This window comes from Triticum aestivum, chromosome 5D (genome assembly GCF_018294505.1).
Source record: "Triticum aestivum cultivar Chinese Spring chromosome 5D, IWGSC CS RefSeq v2.1, whole genome shotgun sequence".
NCBI lineage: Eukaryota > Viridiplantae > Streptophyta > Magnoliopsida > Poales > Poaceae > Triticum > Triticum aestivum.
In genome coordinates, this window is record NC_057808.1 from 401,023,795 (window position 1) to 401,045,087 (window position 21,293).

General features: G+C 45.8%; 1 protein-coding gene across 1 annotated transcript; it reads left to right on the forward strand.

Annotated features, from left to right (window-relative positions):
• Nucleotides 1-3,339: 3,339 nt before the first annotated feature.
• LOC123125139 (uncharacterized) lies at nucleotides 3,340-4,278 on the forward strand. Its single transcript, XM_044545669.1, has one exon. It carries the CDS (start codon nucleotides 3,392-3,394, stop codon nucleotides 4,022-4,024), a length of 633 nt encoding a protein of 210 aa, XP_044401604.1. The 5' UTR covers nucleotides 3,340-3,391; the 3' UTR covers nucleotides 4,025-4,278.
• Nucleotides 4,279-21,293: the final 17,015 nt, after the last annotated feature.

The following is a 21,293-nucleotide window of genomic DNA, read 5'->3' on the forward strand; positions in this document are numbered from 1 at the left end:
GAAATAGCATATAAGGTTGAGATTCAGTGGTTTACACATCATAACAAATAGCCAAATAACACATAAGGATAAGGTTCGGTGGTTCACACAGCAAGCATAAATGCATAATATTGTCTTAGAGCATATAAGATAAATGGCAGCTGCAGGCAAGCAGCAGCAGCAGCAACAGTCAAACAGCAGCCCCAGCCCAGCCCATGTAGTAGTTCAGATCCAGTTCGAGCATGAGAAGGAAGAATGCATGGAGCTGAGTTGGATGCAGAACAGGAGCAGCTGCCACTGGAGCTCTTTTCTCCCCCCTCCCCTTCTAACCCAGTAAACCCTAGCCGAACAGGCCAGTATTGGGCCAAGCCTTTATACCCACCTTTTACCTTCAGCCCGTGGCCCATTTCTCGCTTTTTGAACGCTTAAGCGCGCTCAGCGACCGCCTAGCCAGCGCTCAGCGCTAAAGCGGCCGCTAAAGCGGCCGCTAAATCCCGCTTTTTTCGCTTAACGCTAAAACTTCCGCCTAGGGCAGAAGCGAAGCGTTTACCTGTCGCTTAGCGCTTAAGCGGCGCCTAAAAATGCTTTCTTGAACATTGGCTTGTCGCCACAGGGACGCGCACGGGGAGCACGCCCCCTCGACCACTCCAACCAATGACCTCCCTGCTGAATATGATTTTTGGAGACATTCAACTATATTTGCAAGGGACCTTGTGCTGTGAAAATAAAATGGATTGTGATTCTAAAAAAAAATGTAACACGCATATCGGAGTTCAAAATATCCAGGTATATTCACAAACATATAGATGCTAAGTACACATGCAAAATTTAATGACAAATATGTTCATTTGAGAGCTACAGAAAAAACAAACATGTGGCCTATAGTGATCCATTTATTTATTTTCACAGCACAAGTTCCTTACAAATATGAGAGCCAAATAAAGAAATTCATTAATAAAACTTATGGACATGTTGATCCTTCTGCATTTACATGTGAGTTTTTTTTCTTCAATTTTTTTCTTCTGAAATCTACAGACATGATTTTTGAAAATCCCTGACCACATGAAGCCCGGGGGTCAACGAACCACACTGGTATAAAAATTCACAAGAGCTCTATGTAGGTTGACTGAATATGTAAAGAGGAATGATTGACGAAGAAAGAAAATGTTAACTTAATCCAAACAAATTCAGAAATATTAACGCACACACGTGTGACAAGTTTGCACTTCGTCCACACGCGTTGATACACGTTGATTCTAATTTGCACGAATTCTAAAGGAATCTGTTAGATTTTCAGTGTCACGTGGGCATCATCGTGTGTGTGGGCATGGGAGAGTTCGCCCACACGACCCGCAGCACGCGGTTGCCAGCTGCGCCGTGTGGGCGAACTGCTCTTCACCCGCACGACGCTCGTACGTTCTTAGATGGCAACTGCAGTTGTGCGTACGTGGCAACTAGGTAAACGCACATGACAACTATGATTCGTTGCTAGATGGCAACTGCAGTTGTGCATGCGTAGCAACTAGATAAACACACATGACAACTGTGATTAACCATACATGACAACTATGGCTGGACCACACGTGGCAACCAGTTAATCACATATGGCAACTATTGTTTGACCATGTAGGGCAAGTAGTTTATCACACATGGCAACTATAGTTTGAATACACGTGGCAACTACCGTTACTTAGACATGGCAACTACATTTGCCATCCCGGGTGACTAAAGTTGCCATCCCCCGGGTAACTAAAGTGTCATCCCACGGGTGCGCTAGGACGTGTGGGCAGATTTGCTTCGTGCCACACACGCGGGGTGAGGATGAGTAATAGTTTGTTGGGCGTGTGGCACGAAGTAGCTGCGCCCATACGTGTGGGTAGTTCTAATGTTCGCCCACACATGGCCCGTGTGGGCTGACTTCTGCTTACGCCACACACAATGTGTGGGCGGATGTCTAATATGCTATACGTGTGGGCGTTATCAGCGTTAAACAAATTTGTATATGCCATGCTAGTTAATTAGGCAATTGTAGGCGTGCTAGTTCTGTTCGGTTAGGATTAGTAATAGAGTGATTAAGCTTGCCGGTTGATTAGTTTAAGTAGTACTCCGTGCGTGAGAGTCCATGTTCTAGTCGTATAGGAGAGTCTGATTGATGTCCTAGTAGGACTAGGAGTCTGTTTCAAGAAGGTTTAGAGGTGGATTTCGTGTACGTCTAGGAAGTTGTGGGTCGGCTGGTTGTGTGTACATAAACACAGCACGCTGCAAGTATTGTATCGAGTTGAGAAAAACAAGAAAAGAGATAAAAAGAGTAAAGAAGGCCCGACAAGGGTCCTTGGCTATCAGTTTTTCGTACGCGTGTGTTCGTGTGATTTGATGTAATCGATTCTGAAGGTGAATTTCCAACAGAAAAAGCCGGAGGAAAAACAAAAAAAGTCGGCCGCTGGATCCTAATCTAATGGCTGAGAAGATTGACTTATTCAGAATAAAATTTCAGGCAACTTATGTATAGCAGTCCCATAAAATTGTAACCAAGGGAATATAAAGAGCTATGTAGCAAATCCTTCTGCTCAAAGGGATGAGCAGCAAGTTCTCAAAGGAATGCAGAGTGTCTAATCCCTGTAGAATTGACTAAACTGAGACTGTCAAGCTCGTGCGTTTCACACTCAAATCAAAGGGGGCCTACAATAATTGAGCTAGCAGCTGATCTGCACCATGTTTTCTCCATTTTTTGGTAATAAAGGAGTTCTTCGCGCACCACTAGTATTTGCTGCCGTCTCCATTTCAGGGACCTACAAATCTCAAAAGCCCGCCGTACGTGTTTCCGTTGTTGATGTGGTTGTCGCCACAGTGACGCGCACGGGGAGCACGCCCAACCAACAACCTCTCTGCTGCATGGCTGCAGGCCGTGTTGACGAGCAGCACCAGCCGGCAAAGCTAAGCTAGCGCACACAGGATCGAGAAGGAAAGCTACGCAAAGTCACACAAAGCAGCAGCAGCAGCGCATGGGGCAGAAGAAATAACAACGGAGATATATACTATGTGTTATTTGTGGCCTAACCGGAGCGGAGCAACCTATACTTTCGACATATCCTTCCTCACCTCATATCTCTCTAGCTTTTCTTGCATCTTTAACTAGCTTCCAAACGCACCCAGCTTTAGTTCCCCCTCAAATATATGTAGTGCGCAGTCCACATGCTCAAATTGCTCTCTCTCCATGTTATTTTCACACGCTTTGGACTACCAAAAAGCTTGATCATGACATGGGCAGCAAAGCCGCACAGTGTTGGGGTTTCCAAGCTAGGTCCAGACTATAAATACATCTTAGGGGCCTCATGAGAAGGCCCATGAATCTGAAAACACCTTGCTTGACTCCCAGTCTCATCATCTCGATCAGCACTTGGGTGATCTGCGCATGCCTAGCCTGAGGCAGTGCAGCGCCTTAGCTGTTGCCATCGACAGGCAGCTGCTCGTCCACCTCTCGGCGACGAAGATGAAGATCAGCAAGGCCCCGGTAGTCCTGAAGAAGGCGGTGACCATGTGCAAGAGCAAGACCGGCGTCCTCGCCGCTAGGCTCCTCTTCCTCGCTTCGCTCCGCCGCAGGATGGCCACCGTCGGCGTGGTCTCTCACAAGATACACGCGCTCATGGCGGCAGCGGACCGGGCGAAGGCGGGAGGGGACTGCCACAAGGCTGTCGTCTCGCGCAAGGTCGAGAAGACGCTTCCCGCGATCCATAGCGTTGATCTTACGCATCAATTGGCACTGTTTTGTCAAGAGGAGGATGGTGATGCTGGCTTCCCTGACTGGACGCTGCACCCCATCTTCAATGACGATGACAATTGCTGTTACACGGAAGACGACGATGAAGATGTTGGTGATGTGCTACTCGATGGGTGCGATGGCCACCACGACGAGCCCTCTGTGATAGATGTGATCAGGAGCAACATGGAAGTCCAGGGGTTGGAGCTCAACATGGAGGATGAGATCGACCAAGCTGCCGATATGTTCATCAGGAGGTTCCGGGAGCGGATGAGCAAGAGCATTTAGTCACCTGCTTGTGTTTCATCTATACCTGATTGCACGAATGTGTGCCGCTGACTACTTGACAGTAGATGTCGCGAGGGAGAATGTTAGATTGACACCGTAGCATATAGTAGGGGGCACTAAACTAGTACACGGGTCTGAACATGTTCGCCCTACTAGATCTTTTCCGGGCACCCACAATTTTTTTTTTTGAGAAATAGTAACGTGTAGTATAGTAGAATCATGTAAGGGGTAGCAGATATTTAAACATATTTTTTTTGGAGGATTTGCTCAACCTTTTTCTTGAGTAAATAGTATAAAACTACTAGTTTACAGGCTAGAATTCCAAAAAACTACCACTTTTTAATTTTTTTTTCAAAAACCTACCAGTCGCGCGGTCCGCTGTTTCAAAAAACCCAAACCCGCGGTGACTAGCGATTTAACCGTTTTCCTGACCGCCTGGACCCACCTGTCAGCCCACGTGGCCACGCGCGCTCACGGCGCGGCCGTTGACGGCCGTTAGGCAGGCCGGTCCGGTCGGAACAAAAAGAGCCGGTCGGGCCGCACTCTCTCTCAGTCTCCCCCTCCTCTCCCCTTCCTCTCCCCGCAGTGACCTAGGTGGGCGATGGCGGCGGCGAGCTATTGAGCCAAGGCGTCACCGGCCAGGATGGCGGTGGACATCCAGAGGTGGACCCAGGGCTAGGCAGCTCGAGCTTCCCGGCGCAGTGGTTGCAGCAGCCTTCACCGCCCACGGCTGAGGTCGATCCGACGAGCTCAGATCCGGCCGTCCGCGCGGCTAGGGCAGTGGCGAAGTGCATCCACGCGGATCCAGATGGCGGCCACAGTTGGGCGTCGTCCTTTGGTGGAGTGAGGTAAGAAATTTCTGGGCCCTTCATACGTTTAGTTCAAATTACACTAGTAGAAAAAGGGACTTTAGTCCCGGTTCCAGGACCGGGACTAAAGGCCCTCCACGTGGCTGCTGCCTGGAGGTCCACCTTTAGTCCCGGTTGGTAACACGAACCGGTACTAAAGGAAATTTTATGATTTTTTTATTTTTTTGAATTTTTTTGATTTTCAAATTTCTGAATTATTTTAAGCTCTAATCTCTAATCACCCCTCATCATTCCAAATCATCTAACTTCCCGGACGGTCACCCATCCTCTCACTACTCCAGCCTGAGCACGCTTAACTTACGGGTTCTATTCTCCCTCGTTCCCCACGTGGCCACGCGCGCTCAAGGCGCGGCCGTTGACGGCCGTTAGGCAGGCCGGTCCGGTCGGAACAAAAAGAGCCGGTCGGGCAGCACTCTCTCTCAGTCTCCCCCTCCTCTCCCCTTCCTCTCCCCCGCAGTGACCTAGTTGGGCGATGGCGGCGGCGAGCTATTGAGCCAAGGCGTCACCGGCCAGGAGGGCGGTGGACATCCAGAGGTGGACCAAGGGCTAGGCAGCTCGAGCTTCCCGGCGCAGCGGTTGCAGCAGCCTTCACCGCCCGCGGCTGAGGTCGATCCGACGAGCTCAGATCCGGCCGTCCGCGCGGCTAGGGCAGTGGCGAAGTGCATCCACGCGGATCCAGATGGCGGCCACAGTTGGGCGTCGTCCTTTGGTGGAGTGAGGTAAGAAATTTCTGGGCCCTTCATACGTTTAGTTCAAATTACACTAGTAGAAAAAGGGACTTTAGTCCCGGTTCCAGGACCGGGACTAAAGGCCCTCCACGTGGCCGCTGCCTGGAGGTCCACCTTTAGTCCCGGTTGGTAACACGAACCGGTACTAAAGGAAATTTTATGATTTTTTTATTTTTTTGAATTTTTTTGATTTTCAAATTTCTGAATTATTTTAAGCTCTAATCTCTAATCACCCCTCATCATTCCAAATCATCTAACTTCCCGGACGGTCACCCATCCTCTCACTACTCCAGCCTGAGCACGCTTAACTTCCGGGTTCTATTCTCCCTCGTTTCCAAGTCTGCACTTGTTGTGTTCCTCACAATAGTAAGATGTCAATCCTATTAACCCTAAGGAATTTAGCTTGAGCATGAAGTCACACATTTCACTGTTTGAGTTTGAAACTATTGTTCTACAAAACAATAATTATTTAGTAACACTAATATTTCTTGAATAAGTAGTTTGACCATAGTTTGACCAAATTTGACCAAAATTCAAAAAAACTGAAATAATTATTTAGTAACACTAATATTTCTTGAATAATTAGTTTGACCATTGTTTGACCACAGTTTGACCAAAATTCAAAAAAACTGAAATAATTATTTAGTAACACTAATATTCTTGAATAATTATTTAGTATCACTAATACTTTTTGAATGAATTTTTGTTTTTGTTAAATCTGGTCAAACTATGGTCAAACTACTTATTCAAGAAATATTAGTGTTACTAAATAATTATTATTATTTAGAACAATAGTTTCAAACTCAAACAGTGAAATGTGTGACTTCATGCTCAAGCTAAATTCCTGAGGGTTAATAGGATTGACATCTTACTATTGTCAGGAAAACAACAAGTGCAGACTTGGAAACGATGGAGAATAGAACCCGGAAGTTAAGCATGCTCAGGCTGGAGTAGTGAGAGGATGGGTGACCGTCCGGGAAGTTAGCTGATTTGGAATGATGAGGGGTGATTAGAGATTAGAGGTTAAATTGAGCAGTGACGAGGGGCGATTAGAGATTAGAGGTTAAAATAATTCAAAAATTTGAAAATAAAAAAAAATTCAAAAAAAATCATAAAATTTCCTTTAGTACCGGTTGGTGTTACCAACCAGGACTAAAGGTGGACCTCTAGGCAGCGGCCACGTGGAGGGCCTTTAGTCCTGGTTCGTGTAAGAAGAGGCTTCAGTAACGACCCTTTAGTCCCGGTTCCAGAACCGGGACTAAAGGCCCTTTTTCTAATAGTGTTAGTACTTGTTTGTTCTTGGCATGGTACTTTATTTTATTGGTTAAGTCACTGTAGAAGAAAGTGCATTTGGTGAGTGCATTCACTGTAATAAGAAGAAAGTCCAGTAATGTGTAGGGCATTTGGTCATTGTTTTAAGTTTGAGTGACTTAAAAATTAATTGTTTGTCAATTTAATCCTACAGCTTAGATGATGAAGTTTGGGACATGAGGCTACATTTTCAAGGAACAGATAACATGGAGAGAAAGTATTCAGTTTCTTCTGATATTAGTTATCTGTTCATATTAGCATTGGCTGAGTTGGAGGGTTATGGAATGGAGGCTTGTCTGACTTATGTAAAGGAAGAGGGAAAGGGCTTGGAGGGGGTGGAGGTCCTGGATAGTGAGGAGGCATTAGAGGAAATACTTGACTTGTTTGTTGATAAGAAGATCCTGAACATCACTGTCAAAAAGCCTACTGATCCAAGCCCAGCAGATGTTAACATGGATCACATCATGCTTGAGAAACAGATCGCCATTGATCATGTTGGTGAACCTATTGTTTATAGTGTTTCCCAACAAGGTGTCTTGTATCCACTCCATGATGCAACTTTGGCACCAACAATCCCCGAGGAGCCCTATAACACACAACATAGTTGTAATTTGAACAAGGGGCAAAATGTTGTGGAAGAAGAAGAAGAAGATGTAGAAGTAGAAGATGAGGAAGATGAAGATGAAGATGAGATGGACAAATCCTCTTCAGATTTTGAGTTTTTTAGGGGTGATTACAAAGGGCAGAAAATTTCATACAAGGCTTGGTGTAGGGGTGAAGATGAGGCTGCCACAGGGAAAAGCCATAAGCCTAGGGGAGAGGAAGAACCTGCAAAGCACTATTGTGGAGCTAACTCAGAACCATTTGAGTTTTGGGAGGAAGACCAAATCCTTTCTGAACATGAAGAACCCTCAGTTGTACCAGAGAAAGGTGCAAAGAAGCTTAATCTTGTCAGAAAACCAGGCCCAACTAGCAAGTCACACAGTGAGCCTGAACACATCAAGTTTAAAGATTTTGTGCCTGAACCTGATGAATACGGCTTTCCAGGTGATTTTGGCCTTAGTGATGAAGAAGAAGTTCCAAGGTTGCCTTCTAGTAGGAAGAGAAGGTTGAAGAAGAGGAAGGAGAGGAGGTGGTATGATCCATCAGTCCCCGATGCACATGAGCAGTTTGCATTGCATTTGTGCTTCCTAAATGTTGTGGAGTTCAGAGAAGCTCTAAGAAATTTCCATGTGAGGACACTTAGGAATTTTGAGTATCACAGAAATGAACCAACTAGGGTTATTGCTTGGTGCTCTGATAGAAAGCAAGGTTGTCAATTTTACATAGTCGCCTCTAGAATAGCTAATGAGTCAACTTTCAGCATCAAGAAGATGAATTTGGATCACACTTGTGGAGCAAGTGGAGAGAGCACCAAGGTTACAGTTAATTGGGTTGCCAAGGTTTGTGAGGATACCATTAGATCAAACCCTGGAGCTGGTGTTGAGACAATTATGTCATACACAAAGAGAACATTTGGTGTTCATGTGCCTAAAAGCTTGGCATATAGGGCAAGGAAGCAAGCACTTGAAGTTGTGCAAGGAGATCACAGACTCCAATATCACAGACTAAGGGACTATCTATAGTGTGTGCTAGATACTAATCCAGACAGTAGATGCATAGTGACAACCAAAGAGGACCTAGAAAATCCAGCTCCTACACCCAGGTTTCACTACATGTTCTACTGCCTTTTTGCATGCAAAGAGGGCTTTCTAAATGGATGCAGGCCATTTATAGGTACATGATCCTTACACATATATCTAAGATGGTTGCATTCATGTTATTTACAACTAATGTGATCATATTTTCAACTGTTGTCTAGGAGGGGTCAAAGAGGATCAGGAAGCCAAGTGGGAGGCTGAAAGACTACTTTTATGCAAGTGGTAACTAGCATGTCTTGGATTTGGGTAACTTGAGTTCATTTGGCATGGTTCTGTTTGTGTTAGTGAACAAATATGGAAGGATTTGGGTCTACTATGGTTTGTAATGACTATACTTTATGTTCTTTCAGAGATATTCAGTCAGTTGAACTACCATGGTTTGTAATAAGTACTATGCAGTCAGTTCATTCAGACAGTCATTCCAGTGTTGATTAAGTCACTTAAATCAGCAAGTGTATATTCTGTCAGTTAATTCAGTCAGTACATTTTAGATGCATAGCATACTTTCATTGAGAGCAGCATAAATACATAGATACATTGGTTCAGAGTAGCATCAAACACCAGTTATTACATAGAATAGAGTAGATCTTACATAGAACACCACATCTTACATAGAACACCAACATAGAAAGATAGATAGATAGGTATATAGATGGATGAGATGAGATTCACATATCAGTCATAGCGCACGAAGAAACGGACCCACTTGGCCCTAGTAGCTGGATGGGGAGCCATGACTGCCCTCCTCCTTGCCCAGCTAATGATCTCCATGAAAGTCCTTCTCCTGCCACCAGTGAAAACCAGCTCCAGTTCTTCATCATTACACTTCTCCAGTACCTTGTCGGAGAGTCAGCGGTTGAACTCCTGTTGCTGCTCATCCTGGACCGCCTCTAGTGCCCTTTGCCTGCGCCTCCTCCTCCTCCTCCTCCTCTGTGTTGCTGCTGCCCTAACCTCCACAGCCTCCCCCTCCTCGTTTGTGACATCTCCCATGTCAGGATCCATCTGTAGGTTTTCTTTTGGGTGGCGGCTGGTGGAGTCACTGGGAAAGGGTGGGGGTGGGGAGGGGTTTATATTGACAGATGGATGGGGTTGGGTTTAGTAGGCCTAGGGTTGCATTTGGTCAGAGACTAGTGGGCCACTAAGGCCAATTACCCATAGAAATAATATATGTAGGCTAACAAATAACATATAAAAGATAGAAGATAAATTTGAACACTTAATAGCATACAAGATCCATTTCCACTACTTAGTAGCATAAGAGATCTATTTCCACTACTTAATAGCATAGGAGATCCATTACAACTTACTTAACAACATAGGTGATCCATTACAACTTACTTAACAACATAGGAAATAAGGTTCAGACATAAGAAACTAAAGTTAAAATGCATGGCCAAACACTAGGTTAAACTTCACATTCCCCCAAAATGTACACCCCACTTCAGGCTGTTAGGCCACATCCTTATATAAAGGCCTCGGATGTACTTACTTCACCAACATATCACAGCAATTTCAAGACTCAGGATGGACTTGATTTGCTCTAACTTCTCCTTGCTGCCATACCCATCTTTCAGCAGCTCAGCAACAACAAGCTCAAGCTTTTCCTTCTCCTTCTTAAGAACAACTCTGTCAACTTCAACATCCTTCATAACCTTCCTAGTGTTCTTGATGATATCAGCTTGGCTCTGCAAAATGCACCTCTGCTCTTTTGCAAGTTTGAGCTTTTCCATCTGCACCTCCAACATAGCTTTCTCCTCCAGCTCCTTCTTCTTCTTCTCAAGTTCTTCCTCCTCCACTTGTTTGTGGTACACCTTCTTGTCCACCCTACCATCCTGCCAATCAAACATCTTGGGTACATCATCAACAAGCTTGGTGTACTCAATACAAAGCTTGTCATTTTCCATCTTAAGCTTGGCCAACTCCCTTTCATGTTCACACTTAAGCTTGGCCAGCTCCTTCTCAAACTTCTCCTTGTCAAGTACCCTTCCACAGTTTTGCTCATGGAACATTTCCCATAGCTTGGAAAGACATCTTTGAAGAACAGGAGGCCAAGGCCCATCAACCCACTCTACAACACCACAATTCACACCATTTTCCTGCATTTGTAATTGTGATAAGTTATTAGAAGTGGACTAGTAGCTTATTTCAATAACATGATTAACTTGAAATTTCTAACAATGAATAAAATAAATGAGATATGATAAGTTATTACAATGCCATGATTGAGTTTCCAAAGTAAAAAAACTGCTGCATCATATCAAACATTAGTGAACATCCATAGCAGAAAACTTAATTGGCATCTAACCTAGACTGGGCAGCCATAGAAATGCCTTCCTGTCACAATGCCTTCAAAAGCAACACGCTTAATAGGCCTCATTTGGTGCAGAATGCACTTGGGTTGAGCAAGCTCAAGTTGGCCACAGAAAAGGGCTTCCACAATGGTGTCTGGTTCCTCCTGCAACCAAAATGACCAACAGAACACTGCACTCAATACCATAATCAACTTGCAATGTTCATTAACCCTGAACACTATAAAATCCCCAAATCAGGATGAACCCTAACACTGTACAGAGATGAACCCTAGGTGTTACCTCAATCCTACAATCAAACCCCACCCTCACCAAGATCAATATCAGAGAGACAACAACAACACTACACTCAGCAACATCCATGGTTGCTCTACTAGCACCTAACCCTAACCCTAACCCTAGGTGGCAAAGAAAAACTTACCATAAGTCCCATGTCCATGCTGACAACCTCGCACTCCTCCTCGGAGCTCGTTTCCTCGTCGTTCCAGGAAGGCATTGCGGCAAGGAGGTCGACGGCGACCGGCCTCAAAGACGGCAAGCGGCGGCGAGCTCGTACTGGAGCAGGGGAGTGGGAGCAGGGGAGTGAGAGCGAGCAAGAGAGAGTGAGCGAGCAGGGTGCGCCCGACCGACCGAGGGGGTATTTACCCCAGTTCTGACCGAATCGGCCTGCCTAACAACCGTCAACGGCCGCGCCGTGAGCGCGCGTGGCCACGTAGGCTGACAGGTGGGTCCAGGCGTTCAGGAAAACGGTTAAATCGCTAGTCACTGTGGGTTTGGGTTTTTTGAAACAACGAACCGCGCGACTGGTAGGTTTTTGAGAAAAATTAAAAAGTGGCAGTTCTTTGGAACCCTAGCATGTAAACTAGTAGTTTTATGCTATTTACTCCTTTTTCTTGGATTTGGATCCGATGGCTACTCACTTTCCATAACAAGAATCATGTCTCATAACGAGCTAATAACTGTGAAAATCGACCGTAACCAGATTTACCACCCCCTCCCCCCAATCCACCTTGGAAGGGCATACAGGGCAAAACATTCGAATGTTTTTTTCACTATCTATATAGTATAGGTATCTGTCTCTACCATTGAGTGGTGTGTGGTGTGATCAGTCACGACGGCGATGCTTTCCTTCGGATCATGGGCTTCAGTTCTCGTTTCTTCATATATCTTCACACTTCACTAGTGGTCTCTAGTGTTAACCTTTGTTTTCTATATTAATATATGATGGTGTTTCCAATAAATAAAAAACAGTTATGAAATATTTGTATGCGAAAAATCTAATGATATAGGTTTGTTTTCTCTCTAAAGTTTTCTTATACAGTCAGATGTCAAGCTGCAAGAACACCAACAAAATTAACCTACAATCTAGATGCTCATTGGATCAGTTGTCGTATGCTCTCTTGTTAGGATCTGCAGCTGTACACCCTTTGTCATTTTTTCATTGGATATATGAAATAGTCTAGTATAGTATTATCCAACTGCCTTGCATGATTCTTGTGTGCATATACAATTTGACTCCATCTTTATAAGATGATGTTTTAACAAATAGATGGCAACAAGCCTTCAAGGCTTCAATTCTACTAATCGATTCTCATTTATGTACTTCTCCGCCGATGAATTCAAGATTGGTTCCAATATCACTGATAAGGAAATAAAAGTGGCTCCCTTCCAAATGGGGCTAACAAAGTTTCCTGGGCCTGACGGTTTCCCTGTGCTTTTTTACCAGAGACATTGGTCGCTGGTTAGGTTGGATGTCTGTAGGGCCATTCGAGATTTTCTGTTGGGGGTGGCTGTGCCAGAGTCTTTTAATGCCATGATGATTGTCATGATTCCGAAAGTAAACTCATTAGAGTTGCTTTCCTAGTTAAGACCCATCAGTTTCTGTAAAGTGCTCTATAAAATTGCGACCAAAGTTCTTGCTAAAAGGTTAAAGAGCATCCTTCCTATCCTAATGTCTGAGGACTAGAATGCTTTGGTCCCAGGAAGGTTAATCACTGGCAATGTTCTTATGGCTTATGAATGTGTGCATGATATACGAACGAGGAAAAGAAAGAAAAGTTTTTGTGCGATCAAACTAGACATGATAAAGGCGTACGACCGGGTGGAGTGCATTTTCTTGGAGCAAATGATGGACAAATTTGGCTTCACTGGAGAGTGGATAAGGATGATTATGAGATGTCTTACCACTGCAAGCTTCACAGTTAAACTTAATGGAGAGCTTTCCAGGAGCTTCACACCTTCTCGGGGTCTTCGATAGGGAGACCCCCTCTCCTCGTACCTGTTCTTAATTTGTGTGGAGGGATTCTCTGCGCTACTAAAGATAGCTCAGGAGGATAAGTCATTTGGAGGTGTGTCTTTCGGGAGCACTGGCCCCATGTGACACATCTCCTTTTTGCCGATGACAACATCATGTTTCTGGAAGGAACCCGATCCAATATGGAGGCTCTAAAGGACATTTTGGGGAAGTGTGATGCATCTTCAGGTGAAAAAGTTAACCTCCAAAAGTCCTCTATTTTCTTCGGGAAGGGAAGTCCAGAGGAGCTTAAGGCTGAGTTAAAACAAGTTATAGGGATTAGTTCAAAAGCCCTAAGTGAGCGGCACTTAGGATTACCAACACAGTTTGGGAGGTCCAAAGATGGGACTTTTAAACATGTCACATAGAGCTCTAATGGAAAAGTTGGTGGTTCGAATGGCCAAGGTCTTCAAAGGCAGCAAGGGAAATTTTGGTTAAATTATCACTCCAAGCAACACCTACCTACACCATGAGTTGTTTCCAGCTCACAAAGAAGATGTGCCGGAACCTGACACCCATCTTTTCGGAATTCTGGTAGGGTGAAAGGATCGATATAGTTGACTAGAGGGAGGGGGTGAATAGGCAACTAACAAATTTTAGCTTTTCTTTACCAATTTAAACTTTGCATCAAAGTAGGTTGTCTAGATATGCAACTAGGTGAGCAACCTATATGATGCAACAACAACAAGCACACAAGCAAGCAAAGGATATAACACAAATAAGCTTGCACAAGTAAAGGCACGAGATAACCAAGAGTGGAGCCGGTGAAGATGAGGATGTGTTACCGAAGTTCCTTCCTTTTGAGGGGAAGTACGTCTCCGTTGCAGCGGTGTGGAGGCACAATGCTCCCCAAGAAGCCAGTAGGGCCTCCGTATTCTCCTCACGCCCTCACACAATGCGAGATGCCGTGATTCCACCATTGGTGCCCTTGGAGGCGGTGACCAGACCTTTACAAACAAGGTTGGGGCAATCTCCACAACTTAATTGGAGGCTCCCAACGACACCACGAAGCTTCACCACAATGGAATATGGCTCCGCGGTGACCTCAACCGTCTAGGGTGCTCAAACACCCAAGAGTAACAAGATCCGCAAGGGATTAGTGGGGGGAATCAAATTTCTCTTGGTGGAAGTGTAGATAGGGGCCTTCTCAACCAATCCCTAAAGAATCAACAAGGATTGTCTAGGGAGAGACATCAGGCGAAAATGGAGCTTGGAGCAACAATGGAGCTTGGGGAGGGAAGAGGTGGTCAACTCGGAGAAGAAGACACCCCTTATATAGTGAAAGAACAAATCCAACCGTTATCCACCAACCCAGCCTGCGTAGCACGGTACTACCCCGCCGGGGACGCGGTACTGCCGCAAGGGCACGCGGTACTACCGCAGGGCACCGCGGTACTACCACCCGTGCAGCAGAAACCAGAACAGCCCTGATGCGATGAAGCAGAGGGTGGTAGAACCACTGGCGCAGTACTACCGCTCCCCCTTGCGGTACTACCGCAAGGCAGGGATAGTACAGATTTTGGGAAGGCACACACATATAAAAATACATCCGTGGCAACTTCCGCTGAGTTGGGATCTATGCAAAAATCTGAGACGGTAGTACTGCAAGCCAGGAGCGGTACTACCGCGCGGGGGCGCGGATGTAAAAAATTACATCCGCCCCTACTGCCGCGCATGATGCTGAGCTTGGCCAGAGCGCACGGTACTACCGCGCCAAAGGCGCGGTACTACCGCGTAGGGCGCAGATGTAAAAAATTACATCCGCCCCTACTACCGCAAAAGCTGCAGCGCCTGGCCTGAGACCACAGTACTACTGCTCCACAGAAGCGGTACTACCGTGGGCGCTTGCGCGGTACTACCGCGCCAGGGGCTGGTACTACCGCAAGGGCCTGCGGTACTCACTACAAAAAAATACACTTCCGTGATGATACGTGTTTGTCACAGTAGGTCGCGTTTTTTGTCATGCATGTACATCCATGACAAATTTATGACAGAATCAAGATAGTCATACCTGTGCTGTCGTAGAAGTGTTCCATGACATTACCAAAATTATCATCACGGAAGTGTCCACTTCCATGACTATAAATCGCCCGTCACAGAAGTGCTTTCGTTAAGGGTGACCGACACGTGGCATCCACCATAACGGAACGCCGTTAAGCTATCGGGTCGGGTTTTGGATCCGATAACCCGTTAACAGCCCCGACCAATGGGGATTTTCCACGTGTAAAATCATCATTCGCTGGAAGAAACACGTGTCGGCTCGCCGTTGGGACAGATGTCATCCGCTCATTGGACCGAAGGCGCCTATGATACGGCGACACGTGGCACGGCCCAACAGAGGCCCATTCCTGTGAAAAGGCCGGCCCGTTTGACTTGGTCAAAAGGTGGCGGGCCGGCCCACGAAAAGCCTGTTAACGGCCTGTTCGCATATAGCCCATTTACAGCCCGCTAACCCAGGGCCCGTTACGCCCTATCCGAATTAGGCCCAGTAGCGTCATTTGGGCTGTCCAATATGATTTAGCCCATTTTAACTTCTGGCCCATGTGTGTCCCATGACTTCTTTCGGCCCATATGAGGATCTTTGTAACTCTTGGCCCATTAACGACCCGTGGTGAAACTGGACCGTAATGAACAGTGTATCACTTTATACCCATTAACGGCCCGTTATTCCATTGGGCCGTTTCCAGCCCAAGTTATCTTTCGGCCTTCTCAGGGCCCATTGATTCTTGGGCTCATTTGCAGCATTCGGTTACATACGGCCCGTTACTGTCATTTTCTGCTTGTGGGCCAAATTCAGCCCGTCGTTACAGTCGGCCCGTTTGCGGACCGCTAATACGTTGGGCCGTTTTCATGTCAAAAAAACCCGTTGGGCTATTTTCATAGAGTTATCAAATACGGCCTATTAACGGCCCGTTATGGTCCACGAATAGTACGGCCCATGATTGGCGAAATGATGATACGCCCCGTAGAAGGCACATGGATCCTACGGCCGTATGAGGCCCATGGATAGTACGGCCTGTAGAAGGCCCATGGATCGTACGGCCCGAAGAAGGCCCATGGAGCCTACAGCCCGTAGAAGGCCCATAGACCCTAAGGCCCGTATAGAAGGCCGATGGATCCTACGGCCGGACGAAGGCCCATGGATCATACGGCCTGCAGGAGGCCCATGGTTACAACAGTCCGTGTGTTGCCACGATTATTTTGGCCTAGTTACCAAAAATAGGCTTTTGTGGCTACTAGAAAAAAACAGAAAAAGAACTGCAGTGACTACAAGCAAACAACTAAACAAGACAATAAGGAAATAAATAAGCAAGCAATTAACGCTAGCCTATTACCGCTATTACACATATTACATCCACTGGGCATCAAAGTTCGCCACCAGTGCAAATATAGGGAACAAAGCAGCACATTACATACACTGGCCGTCAAAATTGGCCACCAGTGCAAATAAACGCGGCAGCAAAACAAGAGCATAACTTAAACAACTTCAGAAGAGCTCAAGAAACGTTATCCTAGGTATCCACCATGCTGGCAATAAGTTTAGCAAGCTGATTAGCTTTGTCCTGTTTGGCGCTAAAATCCTCCAACGCTTGCTGTTGCACCAGAAAGTATGCATCTGAATGCTCCAGGGACTTTCGCAGTCCTTCCGCTTCTTGTCGCAGCACAGCTGATCGATGTCTTTCAGCTTGTAGTTGAGACTCAAGAAACCGAACTGATTCAGACAGTGAGTTTGAATAGCTTGTGCAAGCAGTAGTGGCCAGTAACTCGAACACTAAACCAAGACAGGACTTTGGGGTTGTCTCGCTGTCTTCAAGATAGTCTTCCTTAGCTGTTTTATCAGCTTTGTTGGAAACCAACAAGGATGTGTCACTATCCTAAACCTTATCTGCATGACTTCCTTTACCATTGCTTAATAAGGCACTCTTCCCCAATATTCTGTCAGCATTCTAAAAGAAGAAACAAGCAGACACATAACAAGTTTAGCATGTACTAGTATATGAAACTCATTTCGGTGAATCAGTTCATTAGTAAGGTGGACAGGATTAAACTACCAAGTCTTCTATTGCCAAGTACTAGTACATAATAAAAGCATCAAACAAACATATATCTATGTCCTATGGTCACTGCATTGTCTTTCCAAATCAAAATAGAGACACAGTTCAAATCATATCAGTTCAAGACAAAGCAGCAGTGAAAGAATACAAAGCGTGGGAAACTGCACGGCACAACAAGATTTCAGATGGGTACCACGGGTCTACATGTACAACAACACTATTGGCTCTGTTGTGATGCTAGTAATGTGCATGATATGAAAGTCAACTGTATACACAATTGAAATTGAAATCAACAGAGCTATTGATAAGAGCAAACCTGTTAAAGAAACATGCGTGAACATACCTGCTGTGCCATTAGAGTTTCGGTTGGATCCTTCAATTTAAAAATAAGTTTGTATGAGTAAATACAGTGATACAAGAGCAAAGCAATCATAGTTAAAAAAGGCGTGCCTAAGCGAGCGCTTAAGTGCGCCTAGGCTCTAGGCGTTGGCAAAACGCATTGCGCATAACTACGCATAATCTGTGCATAACTGCGCATAAGCATGCGCTTTGGTCAGTAAAGCGCAAGGCGGTGGCAAAACGCACAATTAACGCCTAGCCCTTTTTTGAACTATGATAGCAATGGAATCTTAAATTAGAACAGTTGTTCTTCAGGTTTAGGCACTTGTTCTACATGAACAGAGTACAGTAAGACGCAAGAATATAATACTTAAAAATAGAAAATGACCTTATAGACCTTACCACATTCTTAGTTTGGGACCAGTACAGAACAAGGCGTTCCGAGTCATCGTCCAGTAAATGTGTCTCAGGAGAACGTAAGGGAATTTGATGAGTTTCTTTGCCGGTGAAGTACGTTTTCTCAAGGTAATTCTGATACTGCCACCAAGCATTCTTGAAGATAGCAGAGGTATTAGCACAGGTTACCTCATCCTGAGTTTCCAAATCGGTCCTTCTCTATAGAGAAAAATGGGAAAATTTGCTGTATTATAACCATCATGGAGGTAGGATGTATGGGACGAAGCAAAGTAATTGCCATGAATAACATTACTTACACATAACTCCTGGACAAACACCTGCAACTGGCATTTTCCTTCATCTTCAGTATAATATTTCCAAGATGGGAAGATACGCACATACGATTTAACAACATCAAATGCAATAGATGCTAAACTACGACTAGCTGGTTGTGCTTCCTCCACAGGAATAGGCGTACTAACCGGTGGAGTTGGGGTTCGCCGTGATAGTACTGGCCCTTTGGGCACTAGAGCTGCCTTACTAACTGCTCTTGTTTGGGAGCTTTGTGGTGGAGATGGTGCTGTGTCAACAGGAACTGGGTTACTATCGGCTGGGGTTGGGGTTAGATTGGGTGAAGCTGGTTCTCTGTCCATCGCAGTAGGGGTACAATCTGCGAGAGTTTGGGTTATGTGTGGTAGGGCTGGTTCTTGTGCAGATACAACCGGGGTGCTATCTCCACCAAGAGGTAGCACTGTTTTATTTGAAGACCGTGTTTTTAGTATGCTAGATACTGGCATCACACGCTCCAATTCAAATGGTTGATAAACAGGAAACATAGTTGAATGTACAGACATTGTATGAGAGACAGATGCAATAGATAGTGTGGAAAAAAGAGGGCATGAAATAGTTGACATGTATATTGTTTAACTAAAACGGATAGCATGACATAATTTCACATATATGATGTCTAGCTAAACTAGATAGCATAGCATAACATAATTCAAAGATATGATGAATAACTAAATAGGATCGCATGACATATTTCACCTACATGTTATCTAAGTAATCAGGATCGCATCATTTAATTCACATATGTGATTTATATGCTAAACAGAGGGCATTCGATATGATGTCTGAACTAAGAACATGGTGTTGAATATTGTGTATATGATGTCTAAACTATGCAATGCAAGACACCGTATGCATGATATGAGCAGTATAACCGTGCCAAGTTAGAGCATACACCTTAGTGGGGGAATAGGACTGGTCATTTCTCCCTGAATCCATCTCTGAGGAGCTATCGGGACCCAACAAGAGATCTTCTTCGACATGTAGCACTGTCTGCTCTGAAGGCCTTGTTTTCACTCCAGATTTTTTCCATCTCCCACCCAAATGGCTGATTCACAGGAAGAGTAGTTTAATGTACAAACATTGTCGACAAATGGAAATGTAATGAAGAAAAGGATGGGCAAGATATCATTCAAATATATGATGCCTGGTTAAACAGGATGGCATTGCACATTTCACATATACTATGGCTGGTTAAAAGACTTGAGACTGCATAATTCCCATATATGATATAGAAACTAAACAGGTGGCATTACAGAACATGTCTAAACTAAGCAGATGACATATATGATGTCAAAAGTAGGCACTGCAAGGCAACATATGCATGATATGACTAACATCATCATGCCAAGGTAGAGCAAACACCTTGGGGGGTAAATAGGAGTGGTCAGCGGTGTCTGAATCCGCCTCAGAACAGATATCTTTCTCTGGATTACAATCTGGAGAGGGGTGGGGAGGGTTTGCCATTGAACCGACCATGGAGCGATGTCTGCATGACATTTTATTGCCGCGCAAAACTCTTCTCTTTTTCTCTACATGTTCAGCATGACTATGTACAATATCTGACATGCATACGAAAAAAATATGGTGAGATTATGTAAGGAGAGCATGCAGAAATTTAGAGTGATGGTAACAACCAGTGGATCGGCGTTTTTCCGTTGAACCAAAATAGCCCTAATGGATCGACGTGAATGTATAGTAATAAGTGATGCAACATGTGTACAACCTCTTTGTCGTAGCCGTGTCGACCTCAGCATCATTGGGTTGGTCCCTGAAGCAGTTGAGGCAGAGGTGGCTGTCGGAGGTGTGGAGGAAGATCTGAGGAATCTGTAGACGGCGTCCAGGGCACTGCTCTGTTGTGATGGATCGTTCTGTCATTGGAGCAGCTCCGGTGAGCCGTAAGACGTCAAGGCTAAAGCAGCACAAGACAGACATCGTCAATTTCAAGTGGGATTCTAATAGCATATCCAATAGATGATGTAAAATGGATGTAAAATTAACATCACCAAAAACCACCTGACTACAACAGATGAGGTAAAAACTGTTGACTCTGAACTTAACTGTCGAAACTGAAATTTACTGTAAAAACTGAACGCAATGGTAGCAGAGAGGCACTTGACATGTAGTTTAGGGAGGCCATGCAGTTCATCTTCAACCTGCACCCCCCTGAGCCGCCAGCCACCACCGGCCGAACCGCCGGCCCCACGCCGCCTCGCCACCCGGAAACAACTCGGCACCGCCGCCCCGGCCAGCCCTCTAGGCCCCCCACCCCCACCCTGAACCCTAAGATAGATAGTGGGGTACCTCTCCGGCGAGCCCCCGTCCCCGCTGCGGGTGGTTCTTCCTTAACTCCGGCGAGCCCCCAACCCCTGAAAATCGACTGACCCAAAAGTCGATTCAGTCGACTGAAGTGTGGCTTAATCGGAGTAGAGCAGCAGCACGAGCGAGGGGGAGAGCATTAGCAACAGCTGGGCGAGCGAGCGATCGAGCGAGAGCCGGTGCAGCAGCAGCAGCGCAAGCAAGAGCTGGAGCAGCAGCAGCAGATCTGGCTGGTATGGACGCCGCCGCCGAAGGGGCCTCACACTGGGGTAGAGCCGCCGTGGAGATGTCGCCCGCGGCGCCGGTTTCAAGGTAGCCGCTCCATGGGGGTGCGGGATGGAGCACCGTCGGCGCCGGGAGGTCGAGTTAAGCAGAAGGTGCGATGCGATGAGTGTACAACCTCTTTGGTGGCGCCGAGTAGGCCTCGGCTTCGTCCGAGGAGTCGGTGAGGATGATGCGGTTCCGGTGGAGCAGGTTAAGGCGGCGCTATGGGGATGGAGCAGCCGCGATAGACGAGGCGATCGTCGGAGCAGCTCCTTGGAGGTGGAGGACGGGGCGGCTGAACCGGCGGGACGGTGAGATGGACGCCGGATCCTCATCGG

Bases quoted from the DNA above. Each gene is read 5' to 3' on its own strand.
- LOC123125139 (XM_044545669.1), top strand. From the start codon at position 3,392: ATGCCTAGCCTGAGGCAGTGCAGCGCCTTAGCTGTTGCCATCGACAGG.